This window comes from Notolabrus celidotus, chromosome 2 (assembly GCF_009762535.1).
Source record: "Notolabrus celidotus isolate fNotCel1 chromosome 2, fNotCel1.pri, whole genome shotgun sequence".
NCBI lineage: Eukaryota > Metazoa > Chordata > Actinopteri > Labriformes > Labridae > Notolabrus > Notolabrus celidotus.
The window spans coordinates 33182778-33198237 of NC_048273.1; the positions used below are offsets into that span (position 1 = coordinate 33182778).

Genomic DNA, 15460 nt, shown 5'->3' on the forward strand with positions numbered 1-15460 from the left:
TCACTATGACATTAACATGAGTCAGCGCTGACTCACACATTTGGTGATTTGTGTCATGGGCTATTTATAAATTGCTTCACACCCCCAAAAGGTGCAGGGTGTGATCAGAGGCTCTTACTGGTATGAGGAGTCAAAATTGCACAAGATGATTATTCCAAAATGTTAGGTTTTCCTTCTCAGTAAATCATACAATGTTTTCCCGGTTCCTCTTTTCTGTATAGTTTCACTTAGTCGGTCATAGCTGCTAAGCAATAATGGATGTTGTTTTATTCAGCATGCAGGTGTAGTTTGGAGTCATTTAGAGAAAATCATTCCACAGCAGATTACGTCCTGACTGCAGGCAATGGAGTGCAGCCACCCAGACTTTTAAGTGTTACATGATCACGCATGCACTCACAGGTGATATTGTGTAGCAAAGGTAGCCACCAGTGTGATGATTATACTGCTCTTTTTCTATGGACATGGTAATGATAGCAACAACACTTTTAAGACAAGCAGGGCCATAACAAATGAATCTCACTAACAACTAGTGGTACTTTTTTGCTGGTTTCCAATGTTGTGGATACAGTAGCCTTCCAATACCTGTGTCAACTTTGTGTTCATTCAAAAAGTAACTTTCATATCACTACAGTCTAACTTGAATTTTACTTCAGCTTATCTCCCTTTGTTTTGGTCTGACTCAGGAGATAAAAATGATTAACCAGAACCTTCCAACAGATCTGTGTTCAGTCTGTCTCCGCTCCTCCACGGTAGCAGAGCTGAAAGGTTTCACTCTATTCAATGTTGTGTGCTTCTACTTGCTCCCCTCTGTTGCGTTTCTGCTCCATTTCAGCTCCAGCATTTTGGTGCCCTCTACAGCAGATATGCTCAGCGTCTATCTTTGCCAGTTTTGCCGGATGCCAGAGCATGGCACATCAATTCAGCACAGAGCAGATCATGCAAGACAGAAAGAAGACACCGAAACAACATTGAATCATCCAGTTAATTTTTTGAATAAAACACTCAACAGTGGCGTGTTGACGCCAGATCTTATTTCTCATACTACATCAATACATTATAGTAAATAGTGGAGCCAGGCCTGGAGTCAACAGGTCAGAGGTTTTCAGAGGTCGCTGACTACACCATGGATGAATAGAAGCTCATCATGGAGGTAGAAAACCACTGATTTTGTAATTATCGGAACCATTGAGTGTTGACGGACGAGAGAGCACAGAGCCAGACCACAACAGAGCAGAGACAGACTTAACACAGATCTGGTGGGAGTCTGGCGTAATGGTATACTCAAGCAGCAATGTTCAGTGTTATGAAATGAAGCCAGTGCACAAGTGTAAAAAGTTGCCGTTCCTTGAGTGTCCACTTGAGGCTGGGAGCAAAAGCCAAGGGGTCCCATATTAAAATAAAAAAAATCACAACAAATTAAACATGTTTGCAGCTTGATACAAAACACGTTTGGGGGTGTGTAGCTCATCGTACACACTGTGCTGAGGGTCTTAACGCATCTGTTAAGATAAAGGCTTAGAGCTGTACATAAGTTTGCCAGTTTCCACGCTGATCACAGTTAAGTCAGCATTTCAGACCACCATCTATGGGCTTCATAATGCCTCATCATAAACCAGTGGTTGACCTCGTGGAGACTTTTCCATGTTTTATACAGTCTACTGAAAAACTTCAAACTTGGACACATTCAATACTGCATCTGCCTTCCCCATTATGAGTTCAACACAGGGATGCTCTGTTCAGAAACTGATAAGTGTTGCAATCTGTATTTGAGCCGTGCCAAGATTTTCTGTTTTGTGTGTCGGGCCAAACAAACAAATTGGACTTAAAATGGTTCTTCATCTTTTTTTCACACTTTGGATAGCAAACACAATCTTTTTCATCTTAACATTATTCTGTTTTCACAATATTTTCCACCCAACATTTCATAGAAGTGAAGAGATCATTGATGGAAAACCTGCAGGCAAGAAGCTATTCTCAATGCCGTCTGCTTCTATTTTGCTGTCCCAGACAATACTTCTCACTGTTGGCAGGACTCAGCACACAGCCCTGTGGGATGTTGATGTTCAGGCAAGGGTTGAGGAGTTTTCGGTTGTCAAACCTAACATAGTGGAGTCTTTTAGGGATGGTCAGTATCTAGTTACACAGGAAGGAGATGATGCCAAGATCCAGAAAGTAAATGAATGTTTCAATTTAGATTCAGTTTGAACACCAGGCTAGAGAAGTGTGAGTTACTGTCCCTGATGAGTCAATTATCCTGCCTTGTGAAACTGCGGACTATCCAATCTCTACTCAAACAAAAAAGAAATCTACCTAGGGGTGCACGGTAAATCTAGCTGGTGGGTTATCTGTCCAATAAGGGGAATAGTTGACTACTTATTACATCCATAATATTAAAGTTGCTTTCATTTACTTATTAACAAGGCTACACAATCAGACACAGTAATTGGTGGTATGCAATCCGCCACTATATGCAAAGAAGAAGAGCAAGTGCAGCTGCAGCAGGCCTACAACTTGCAAAACATGTGCAGCAAGTATTCTTAGAGGAGGGAAATATACAAGTTTTAAAACAGCGAATCTTTCAAGTTCCCTGAAAAGTCATCATCGTAAAGAAGATATATTCAAGGAATACAAAGAGTGCTATAGTTTTGTTTTGAAAACTGTTGAAGGTTTACTAGAGAAACCCCAAAGCTAAAGCTGTTAATGACAGTACTGTTAAATTTACAGCACTTGATGACCCACTTTTTCTGAGATAGAAGATCGACAAAAACAACAACAACGTCATTGACATATGTTTTAACCCCAGACATAATGGACTTCTGACTACTTCTACACATTTTAAAATGCAAATATGCACAAAAATATCAGTAACCTCATTGGTACCAGACATCAGGAACAAGTTATTATCAGTATCAGCTAAAACAAAACATAAATATTGTGTATCGCTACTTTTCACACAAAATTTACTCGACCAAATAGAAGTTCATTAATGATAATGTAAATTATGTCATAAGCAGATTTGTAGTTATTTGAGTGTTGAATGAGTATAATAGTGTGGTACACAAATAGAGTGAGATCTTGGACATTTGACCTGTATTTGCTTACATAGCAGCAGAAACAGGTGATGATGGGCATGCACTACTTGATTATTTCCTAAAATGGGAGAAATGGCACCGTGAAGAAGTCAAGAGGTCTCTCACCAGTCCTACAAGCTTAGCTTTGCAGTGATTCTGGGTTCACACCTTACTGAGCACTGTGTTGAGTTGACCATCAGTAGCCAGCCTTGGGTAGAATTAGGGAAATTATGTGGTTTACTTGGTCTGGACTGTATTGGCTGCTCCTGTGGTTTGGGAATAGTTAAATAGCTTCATCTTGTCTCAGTCTTTATCAAAGCTCCTCTGAGGAGTTTTTAGTTGGTTGTGCAACAGATTGAAATCAATATTGATGTCTCTTTATGACCAAAAATAGCAAACTAGACTTTCAACAAGAAGAGCTACTAGTTCTGTACACTTATCAGTGATGCCTGAAACCACTAGTGAGGGGAAGGTGCACACTGCTGATACAACCCTTTTCACATGTTCCACAGCACAGATTCTCATTTCACTGCTAAAGGAAAGCAGGAGAAGATCTTTGGTCCAGAAACCCTAATTACACATGTATAGGACAGAATCAGCAAAGACCTCTTTGTCTACTGGGGTTGCCAAAATTGAGAGAGACCAAAAGTTCCCCACCCAAGCTTTAAATATGGATGGGGAGTGAAGCAGAAAATGTTCACCCAAAAGTCCATTATTATGTTGAATTTTGCAGACTTTTTATAGTTAAGTACTGTAATTTGTTGTGTGCTTGCTCTTCACCCAAAATAATCTGTAATTCCAAAAGTTTTCTGTGCTGTAATGTTCTCATTACTTTACAGCAATAAAGCCTGAAGTTTCTATTTCTCTTAATTTTTCTGTTGAACCATGCTGGTTTTGCATGATATAAGGCTAATTATTTATAAATCCAAAATTCATCACTTCCTGCGTGTGTATTTAAACACTACAGGCTTCATGTTTGGCTCTTTGCTTGACTCCCACACTAATAGGCTGCTGTAAGTGATAGGAGAGGGGAATATGTGAACATTGTGATAAGTCAGTCCTCTGTGTGCAAATTCCCCATTATGAATCTCAATCAACTTTTAAATTGTGCACACATGAACAAGCATTCATTCCCACCTTGTTAAATCCCACAATTAGCCGTAAATGGGTAATGAAATGGCCTTCATGAATCTTGAAGTCAGGTGCTTTTTTTTTTTTTTTCCTTTCGCCCTTCCAGCCTATTTGTCAGAGAGGAAACAACACAGAGCTACAGGAGGGCATGTTAAAGGAAGGTTAGCAGTATTATCATCTTGCCTTCATTCACCCAAGATGTGAATTTGTCACATTCCCACAGAGGGGTTAATGTTAAAAAGGCAAGAGCTTTAAGAGAAACCAAAATAGAAAAGGTTGATTACTGCGTGTATGATTGGACACCAGAGCATTCTCCTTGGCAGACCTTGATAAAAGAAAACTCTAATTAAATGCAGTGTGACAGAGGAACATGAAAACAACAGGAAAGCACAGCGGATGTGGACAGTTGAGATAAGTTTTCAATTGATTGACTGCTGTTTTCTGTTTTCTTGCACCAAGAGTCTGGTCTGGACTAATTCTGTCCAGCAGCTTTGTTGATATTTCAATTAGGAGCATTGACGGGGAGCGGTCAACTCAGGTGAAGAGCTACAGGTTGGCTTTGGTGAAATGTGAGAAATGCTTAAATTGCACAATCAGCCACATTACAAGCGTTAATAAAGTATGGTGCTGAGAGGGGAAGAAGTAAGATAAGGCCGTGATTTAGTGTAATTCAGGCTTCTCCTTGGTGATTCCGATTGGCCAGAGCTTTCAAACAACTTAGTACATGATGTAATGGCTGTTTCCTCTCATTCTTTTCTCCCCACTGGCAAAATTTACCCGTTCTGAGTCAGAAAAAAGTAGTTAATGTTGAAAGTAGTTGGATGCAAAAAATCATGTATCATAAATAGAAGGCCCCTTGTTAATACGTGTATTTAATAACCTAGCTGATATCTGTCCAAAGCATCATGTAAAAAATGCCCTCAAGAACAGTGTTGGGTATCATAACTTATTAAAGTAACTATTTACATTACAAGATTACTGCCATTCAATAGTACTGTTATATTCCTGTTTTACTTACAAAGGATAGCAAAGTGTTAGAGTACTCTTGGGTTACCAAAATAAAAGCTCATTAAACTTCATTTTTTTCATTCTCATTGTCCAGACACCGATTGGTCTCTTGTACGTCTACCTTTTTAAGAGTTATGAGTATTGAATAACCTAGTTTACGGCGCAGGATCTTTACAGCTCTTTATAATGGTGACAGTCTGACAGCTAACTGGTAAGAGGCATACAGTGTTAAGCCAAGCAGCAACCTCCGGCTGCAAGAATTGAAGTCCGCTTGAGGCTGGCTCCAGAAGTACCGGAAACCACATACACACAAATTCAAAGGAGAGCAGAAATTTTTACAGCAGAAATAAAAATGTTTACAGCCTGGTACAAAAGACGAGTTTATTCTGGATAGCTCATTTCTCTACCCCCAAACACTGTATGGGGGTGAATTTTTTCATAATGGGGCACTTTCGAAGATATTGAGATTACTAGTTTCCCATTATGAGAGGCGCAGCTGACTTGATTGACAGACGGGAGCACTGTAGCTGTTGGCTAGGAGGCTCAAAGCCCGCCTCTTTACCTCACACTAGCTCGACAGCAGTTAGGTTGACTTCAGTTTTGACACAGTTGACCACAAGATACTACTGGACAGACATGAAAACTGGGTGGGACTCTCTGGTGCAGTACTAAATTGGCTTAAGTCCTATTTAAATGACCGGGACTATTTTGTATCTATAAGTAAATACACATCTGAGCAGATGAAAATCGTATGTGGAGTACCTCAGGGATCCATTCTGGGGCCTCTGCTATTCAACATCTACATGCTCCCCTTAGGTCAGATAATAAGAAACAACAAAATAAAATAACATAGCTATGCAGATGACACACACATTTACATCACCATATCACCAGGGGATTATAGTCCTATACAAACACTGAGTAAATGCATTGAACAAATCAATGACTGGATGAGCCAGAACTTTCTTCAGTTAAACAAAGGAAACACTGAAATGATTGTTTTTGGAGCCAAGGAGGAAAGGTTAAAGGTTACTGCTCAGCTCCAATCTGCACAGATGAAATGTTGAAACCAAGCCAGAAACCTTGGTGTAGTCTTAGACTCAGACCTTAGTTTCAGCAGCCACATTAAGACAATTACAAAGTCCGCCTACTATCACCTTAAGAATATATCAAGGATTAAAGGACTTATGTCTCAGCAGGATGCAGAAAAACCGTTCCATGCATTTATCTTTAGCAGACTAGACTACTGTAACGGGGTCTTTACAGGACTCCCTAAAAAGTCCATCAGACGGCTGCAGCTCATACAGAATGCTGCTGCTTGAGTCCTTACAAGGACCAAGAAAGTAGACCACATCACTCCAGTTCTTAGATCTCTACACTGGCTTCCTGTCTGTCAGAGAATAGACTTTAAAATCCTGCTGATGGTTTATATAGCACTGAATGGTTTAGGCCCAAAATACATTGCTGATCTGCTGCTACTGTATGAACCACCTCGACCTCTGAGGTCATCAGGTCTGCTTTCAGTCCCAAGAGTCAGAACGAAACATGGTGAAGCAGTGTTTAGTCATTATGCACCACATACTGTATCTGGAACAGACTCCCTGAAAGCTGTAGGTCTGCTCCAACTCTCACCTCTTTTAAATCAAAGACCAAGACTTTTTTATTTGCCACTGCCTTCCTATCTTAGCTCATTTTAACCCACTTTAAATTAAAATGTTACTTTAATTTCTAATATATTTCTATTTTTCCTTTTCTTTTCTGTTTTATTATATTTGTCATTTTAATTATGTTCTTTTACGCCTGTCTGAATGTTTCCAATGCTCCCATTAAAGGAGAGGAAGTGAAACTAAAACTAAGACGAGTACTCCGGTTTAAAAGTGGATCTGCAGCATTTGTCTTTTGAAGTTGTTTTGGGCTTTTGCAGCACATATTTCTGCAGTTGCATTTTCTTTGGACTGTTTCTGAAGTTGCATCATTTCAGCATTTGCAGAGCATTTATCCTAGTGACGATCAAGTTGGCTGTTACAGACCCTCTGTCCTTGTTGGCTACCGTACAGAAGCCAACCCTTACATGTTAACAGATGTGATACACTTCAAACTTTAAATCAAAATACTCATCAATCAGTTTTTCTTAAACATGGTATGTTCTCATCATGATCCTTGATATCCAAAGTTTTCCATAGAAGTTTAGTTTTAGTTGTGATATTTGCACAGAATTAGAGAGAATGAGGAACAAGGAGAGTAAATTAAACTAACAGAAGAACTATTGAACTTCTTCCAGCTTTCTCTGCTTCAATCAGCTCAAGAATCTATTCTGCTGTAGCTTACACTGACCTGAGGGATCTTCATACGAGGTGTTAAAATGGTTTGAAAATGATGTCTTTGTTTTAGTTTATACAATATTGGCGCAGACTTGCAGGAGTGAGCAACGTGAATCAGAATCAGAATCAGAATCAGAATCAGAATCAGCTTTATTCGCCAAGTATGCTTGAACACACAAGGAATTTGACTTCAGTAAACTGTGCTCTCTTTGTGCAAGGCAGAATAGGAATAAGAATAAGAACTACAATAAAAAATAAAATAAAAATATAATAACAATAACATCAGCTATAAATACAAAGAAACAACAAATAGGCTTGACTAATATGTACAGGCTAAAATAATATGATAAAGTGCAGTGGTGAGTTGCAGAGGTAGTTTTACATTATAAAATAGTAGTTAAATAGTACAAAAAATAGAAATATGGAATTCTGCTTTGAGAATTGTTGCATTGTGTATCTACATGTATATTTACAGAGAGTATTTATCTGACAGGTGTGACACTGTTATGGTTTAGTGTTCATCAGAGTGACAGCCTGGGGGAAGAAACTGTTCTTATGGCGGGTTGTTTTGGCGCACAGTGATCTGTAGTGCCTGCCGGAGGGGAGGAGTTTAAAGAATTTGTGTCCAGGGTGTGAGGGGTCAGCAGTGATGCTACCTGCTCGTTTCCTGGCCCGGGACCGGTACAAGTCCTGGATGGGGGGCAGGTCGACACCGATGATTTTTTCTGCAGTCCTTATAGTCCGCTGCAGTCTGTGTTTGTCTAGTTTGGTTGCAGAGCCAAACCAGACAGTGATGGAGGTACACAGAACAGACTGGATGGAAGGAAACACCAGAAACGGACGAGGCTCATGCTGTAACACATAAATGTTGTTAAACGTAACATACATTATATGAATCAACACTTTTCTCTTGCTACTGTGTATTTATAGATTCAGTTGAACTATGAGCTGTTCTTTCAGGCCATTGTAGCAAAGTGTTAAACTGAAGTATTACACCAAGACAGAAGCCAAGTTTTATTTATGACTCTTGTTTGGCAGCAACTTGTTAACCTATGTGCCTTTCTGCACTCCTAAGCCGCACTCTATCTTTGTCTGTCTCCACCAGTGATATATACTCTCCCATGTGTTTCTCACTTTTTGTCTTTTCTTCTGACTTTTAGAGGCAGTTGCTAAGTTGCATTCGTGGTGGAAACTGCCCTGGACCCAATGTCAGCTCCCTGCAGTTGCCCGGGGATGTGAATTTCTTCGCCAACCAACTGGCTGTGCCTACCATGGAGTTTGCCTTCGAGCAGACAAAAGCAGAAGAGGTACACACAAGCCAAAACCACCACATCATTTAGTTCCACTCGGGGGGAGTAAAATTGGGACAATTTCAGGGCTTCATAACTCACTGGGGCCCTACAAATATTCTAAAATTTGCAGTCCTGAAGTAATGGGGCAACATTTTATATTTTTCCATGGGGCCCAAATTCCTAGCGGAACAACTGACTCCACTTCTCTCATTTCTCCAAGAGAGTACCATCAATTTCAAACAACTTTCTCATTAACTCAGTGGGCTGAGCAGTATGATCACTGCACAGCATCACAGCTACTGTGCAAGACAGAGTCACACCTTGTTTCCTGGTTTCAAGCTGGGAATGAATTTAAGTGGATGAACTGCCAACACTTGTTTTTCTTTTGCTCTAGATTAAAAAAAAAGCTTTGTTTGCATTAGCTACATGCACCTATCAGAAGTCTGGATGGTATATCAGGATAAAGAATAGTGTCATATAGGACCTGGGGTTTAGTGAAAACCATCTGCAGCCTATTATACAAAAAAATATTGTCAAGATTGAATGAAAGATCTGTACATAATTTACAACTCAGCTTGACACACTTTTGGATTATGTCTCTTTGAAAGCAACAAATGCACATCACAGAGCTCACAAATTATGCATACCCCCATTTACTTCCATTAAAAATTCAGTATTGATGTTTGTTGTACTGCCTTGGGGTGGAAACACAGAGATTTGGCCCTAACTAAGTCAGCCCACTCAAATTTGGAACTTCTAGCGAGGACAGCAACTTTGAGCTTAATTAGTGCGAGAGATCTTCATGATGTTTATCTGCCCTCTGGGCATCTCCACAAACTGAAAATAATAGGTAGTGGGGGGTGAAATTCACAGAACTGGCCTTAGGAAGGGAGACAAAGCCATAATTGAATCACAAACAGCCTGATAACATGAATGTGCTCAACTCCGCCAGAGGGAAGTCCAGTGTTTATACATTAGCATTAGCTTAATAGCATTTACACTGAACTGCTGAGTTAAAAAACCTTTGGGAAATCCCATTTTCTGTCTTGGTTACGATTTTAACTGAGTCTTCAAGAAGGTTGGGAGGAAAATAAAACAGAGATAGCCTAAAAACAGTTGTATAGCAGTAGGAGCAATAAAGATCAATATGTTATTTCCAAAGTTGTTTATGTCCATAAACACTGCAACATTATATTCCCTCTTGCTGTGAGGTTGTTAGGCCCTTGTTAAATGTGTTATTCTCAAGTCACACAAAAATGAATTCATTTTTAGCCCAGTTGTAACCTCACTGCCACAGAAAGAGTCATTTCCAAAGTTAAAAAGAAATAGTTTATATTTTCACCTCAAGGTAAGACTAAATATGCATCAGTGTGATAATTTCTAGCCCATTTGGAAATATTTTCTACCTCAAGAAGCTTGGTGAAACCAGGCCTGGGTAAGTTAAATCTTAGATGATGAACTCAACCATGAAGAGAAAGGTCAAACATCCTGTGGGCAAAGTAGGTATTAAGAGCAGGAGGTAATATATTACTTGGATCTGTGACCAGCATGTATTATTATCCTAAGAGAACTTTCCCTCCCATCAGAGCTCTCTTCTTGTCGCTATGGGCACCACTTGTTGACATGAAGGTATACGTCTTCACAATGTAGGGACAGTTATGTTACAGATGCATCATATCAAATGTGTCAACGCGAGGCACTATTGATGTGGTTTTTTATAATTTCACAACCTTCGAAGTTATTTTTTCTTTCTTCAATGCTGGTCCTTTTGTAGTCTATCACAATTCGCTGTTTGGTTTGTACAAAAACTCACCTGATGAGACGGATTTCTTCACACCTGGAAATAATCACTGATACAACTTTGCAACTGCAGCAAAAAATGCCTGCAGTTTGAAACAGAATGCTAAATTGTCTGCAGTGTTATTTTACAGTCATTCACTGAATCAGTCACAACCCACTACTTTTCCTCCACACACTGAAGACAGATTGTGCTATGCTCTTTAGCATTCCTCCCATATGACATTATCAGTATTGTGAGTGGACTTTAGGTATGGATTTTCAGGGGGCCTGATTTCCAAAGTCAACAGAAATCAACTGTTTTCATACCACAGAAATATGGCCATGGTGGAACATGCCAAAATTGATAAACCAAGCATGTTTTTAAATACAGTGTTGTGATTATTGTACCACAGTGCAGTGTTAAATGGAAAGTTTGTTGTTCTTTTTTAAGATGAGGTTGTGTGAGGCACTTGACAGTAGTAAGTGTGTTACCCACAGGGGATGCTGGTCAGCTCGCCCCCTTTGTTGAGAAAGGGGTTGGTGAACCGGAGCAGAAGCTAGGCTATTAACCTCTGCAGACAGGGTCAATTCAACCACATAATATAGGTATTTTTAAGAAACTCCAACTCAACACTAGTATGGGTGTAAGTGTATGCTCTATTAGGTGAATTTCAGCCCTTTACTTTGCTGTCTAAAAGCCATAGCCACTATTCACTTACGCCCAAAGTTCACAGGACGTGTCGCGTTGCACAGCCGATACGTTCCCATTCTAGTCAAGGCTCTAGGGTCCACAGGGCGCGCTGCTGTGTGTCTCAGCTCAGTCTCGGGAGCGAACCCCCGTGCCGCTCCGCCAGAGATACGCTTCAAGTCTATTTTCGACAGAGCCTGCGCCCAGTATGCGTCAATCTGCCCAGAAAAGAACGACCTGGACAGGAAGTAAGGCACGAGGATCGCATGCAACGACCGCCAATTTCAGAATAAAACACCATATACGGACTCCCGACCGTTTAAAGATCGTTTAGATCAGAAATACTCATCGAGTATGGATGTAAGCTACAAACAGCCACATATCCGTGATCCATGTTGACTACAAAAGGACATTAAGATGATCACTGTGTCAGAAGGTAACAGGACAACATAGTAGAGCTGAATTATTATTATTAAACTCATCTAAACCTGCAAAAATGAAACTGTACAGTTCTGCAGCATACTCAGTGATGATTAAAGCACAAAAGTAATGGAATACTGTCAAAATTAGCAGAAATTCAACTGCAGAAAGGCTCTATGACCTGTAGTTTGTATGTGGTTCTCTCTATGCTGGACCCAGCTGATCCTGCCTGCTCTGAGCTGGCACTATCCTCCAAACACGCGTCCTGTGGACCAGGGTGCAAGCCCTCGGGCGGAGCAAAGCCGTGTCGCAGCCATAACGTGGCGCACACGCATCCTGTGGACTTTAGGGGTTATGCAACACATACATTATCATTCTGCCTGCAGTGCACTGATCAGCTAACCAGGTCTCTGATGTATGACTCACAAATATATTGTCATTTTGATATTTTAGTGTCCCAGTTTGACATCATTTTAAGCCAATACATTATCTGGTGGACATAGTAATAGTTATTGGGTTTATTTCAACTCTTTCCCTTCAACAGCTAACATTGTGTTGGGGATGTCAAGGTGGATGCTACTTATGTTTGACTTTAAAATCCTACTGAGTGTTAAAGGCATCATACTCACTGTTAAAGATGAAAAATAACAAGGAAAACAAGTTTGAAGGCAGAGTCTTTCTACTGAAAGTTACAGCTCGCACACAATTTGGATTGCACATTCATCTGTATTAACGCTCTTATGATGAATACATTATGGCACAGGGGACAATGTATTGCGTCATGAGTACTTTTACTTTTGATGCTTAAAAAGGAGGAGATGGTTCTGTGTAGATCTGAGAACAGCAAAGACTTCAGAGGACATGGGAGAGCGCTGTGAACTCTTAAAGGTGATTTATTGCAGCAGATACATATGGCCTCAACCACACTACGTTCAGTAACGTCTGCCTCTGTGATCCAGCCTTGTTCGGTATTCCAAACAGACCACTATGTTTGATCTACTGTGTGTGTAATTGTATTCATTCATCCTCATATGCCCAATAAACACAGTTGTGTGCTTGGTAATGTGTCTGAAAAGTACCAGATGTTGTGTAGCGGTGCCATAGTGTTCGTGACAGGAGTGTGGTTCGTCGAACATTTGTTTTCTCGTTTAGCATCTGTTTTTCTTTCACTCCATGAAAGTTTCTCCTCTGTAGAGTTGCTCTCTCCCACACCGTCCTGTGATTATCAACTTCCTGCAATACTTCTACAAAGTTTGTTAAAGAGAGTTTGCATGCTTCGTTAGGCTCACTGAGGCATTACAAAGATGCTAATTTGTATTTGAGGCATCAGTTTGGTATAAATCTGCAGATAATTTTTCTCAAAATGTATCCTGTTTGAAAGTTGGGAAATATAAGCATTAGATTATTAGAATACTTCAATAAAATACTCTCAAAAACTCTGTCAGAACAGGTTTATGCACAGATATGTAGAGAGACTATTCTATCTGCTGGCTCCCTGCGTGGGAGTTGCCTCTGACATGTGCCATGAAGGAGTTGCATTGACTTTGGGGACACATTTAAAAAGAAATAATAAAAAATAAAACCTCAGACAGGTTGGAGAGGTGTGAGAGGAATATTTGACATCTCCTCTTCATTGCAGCTCCTTGGTTCAGGGCCACATTTAGCTTCAGGTGAGGAGAATGAAGGATTAATAGACACAGAGAGATCTTCATCTTGACTTTGGCATGTACTCTCTTTGGACCATAAGCCATTACTGCACCTCCTTCCAGACAATTATAATCCTCCAAAAAATGTCAAGGGCTGCAACACCTGCTGCCCTCCGTCCTTGTGTCACTTCCTTTGGCAGCATTACTGTCACATAGATAACATGAGAGATGAGGCACCTCTGCAGATGACGTGTATCAGCAGATATATCCAACAAAAAAAATAAACTTTCCTATACCTTTTATACATTTCCCTTATACACTAGCAACAAGCCCAAATATGTAATTACAGATTCTAACCAATTTGACACTTCATGTCACATGGTGTCACAAGCCTGTCAAACGTATGTCCGACAGCCTGTAATAAAGACACAGAAGGAAAAGATGCTCCTAATAACAGCCTTGAATTGTTCCTCTCAGTGTGGCCCCTGGAATGAGCTCTCTGTGGTATAAAAAACATTAGATGTTATTAGCCTCTTCAGTATTTCCCTGTTTTTCTCACCTGCTGGTGTTACTTTTATATTCCCCTTTTGTGAGTTTAGTTCATGAACTGTATAAAACATGGATGGCACAATAGCTCCCAAAAGTGAAGGCAAAACTTTTGGATCTTCTCCCTACTGGCTGGCTTCAGTATAGATCATAAAGCCCTCCTCCTCTATGTCAAACTTTATTTATTTATCTATGATAAAAGATGGAACATGGGTCAAGTTAGAATACAAAAAATATGTACAATTTTAATTATTTATTTGATGTTGAAGAGGGGATGTGATGTCCTGATTGACAGCTCTGTTGACAGATACTGGTTCTTGCAGCATCCTTTAACAGCTGTAAAGTAGAGAAGGGTCAGAAATGGCAAGAAGAACATAATAAGAGTCACTGAACTTTCTATAACCACTGGGGATGTAACAATATCAAAGTCTCACCATATGATATTATCACAGTGACAAGTCCACACTCAGGTACTTATATTGTATTTTTATCAAAAAGGAAAGATGAGGACTTTTGAAAACAATTCATAAAGCTCAGAGTAGCTCATGCAGTCCAACAATCAGTAGTGAATGAGATGCTCTCTGCTTGCCTGAGGCTCTGTGTAACTCTGGCCTTTACCTCTTTGTAGGGAGTTGCTAGTGGTCTTTGACTAAAGTGTGGCAGTGATGGGAATTTCTACTTTGGGTCTGACATGCTTATACTCATTGAGGATAACATTTTTGTCTTGATGTTTCTCTACCATTACCCAGAGTTCTCTATTTGTCTTCATAGGGTTTGTGAGAAAGAGGTAGGGTAACATCCTTGGACAAAGAAAAAATGCTAGACAGATATTTCCTGAAGAGATTTATTTTAATTGTTTGCAGATGGCATCAAATTATACAAAATCAAGTGTCTCAAAAACAAAGAACAAAAAAAATCCCAGTTTGTCTCTAACCAAGGGTGATGTGAGTACTGCTGAAGAACTGTGAGGAAAACATTAGTTTCCTTTATTTGGACCCCCCACCTGCAGCCGTCCCACTCCACTGCAGATTTCTGCTTTTTGGGACGAGAGTTTTTTTCCATAGCTTTTCTGATGCCTTTAAAAGAAGGAGAGAGTAAAGGATAAAGAGCAGTTTGAAACACCACATAATCTAAGAAGATCCATAATTTTGCTTCCTATATTACATTAAAGTACATTATATTTTTATATTGGGATATTTACTCAACAACTTACAAGCTAATAAATTAAAACACAGGAATAGCACAGCTCACTTATTAACTGTCATATGCATTACATTTGTACAAAGTGCCCTATATAGTCATGGATGAAAGTATTGGCACCACTGGAATTTTTCCAGAAAATACACCATTTCTCCCAGAAATTGTTGCAATTACAAATGTTTTTGGTATTCACATGTTTATTGCATGTATAGGAACAACACATGAACTTTTGTCCATGACTATATATGAATAGTAACAGTGTGGCTTCATGTTTCAATACCCAATAAGGCTTACTAGTGCCTATTTAGCATGCAGTCTATGAATATAATTAAACCACAGGGTTTCTGACACATTTGCA

General features: G+C 39.7%; 1 protein-coding gene across 2 annotated transcripts in view; it reads left to right on the plus strand.

The window, feature by feature from the left end:
* LOC117826628 (inactive N-acetylated-alpha-linked acidic dipeptidase-like protein 2) overlaps positions 1 to 15460 on the plus strand; it is a 367684-nt gene that overhangs the window by 205457 nt on the left and 146767 nt on the right. For both annotated transcript variants that reach the window (XR_004634076.1, XM_034702819.1), the window contains exon 11: positions 8692 to 8838. Coding sequence is in view for 1 of the 2 variants with exons in the window: in XM_034702819.1 (XP_034558710.1) it covers positions 8692 to 8838 (147 nt within the window). In the remaining variant the exon portion in view is untranslated. The remainder of the gene's footprint in view (positions 1 to 8691; positions 8839 to 15460) is intronic.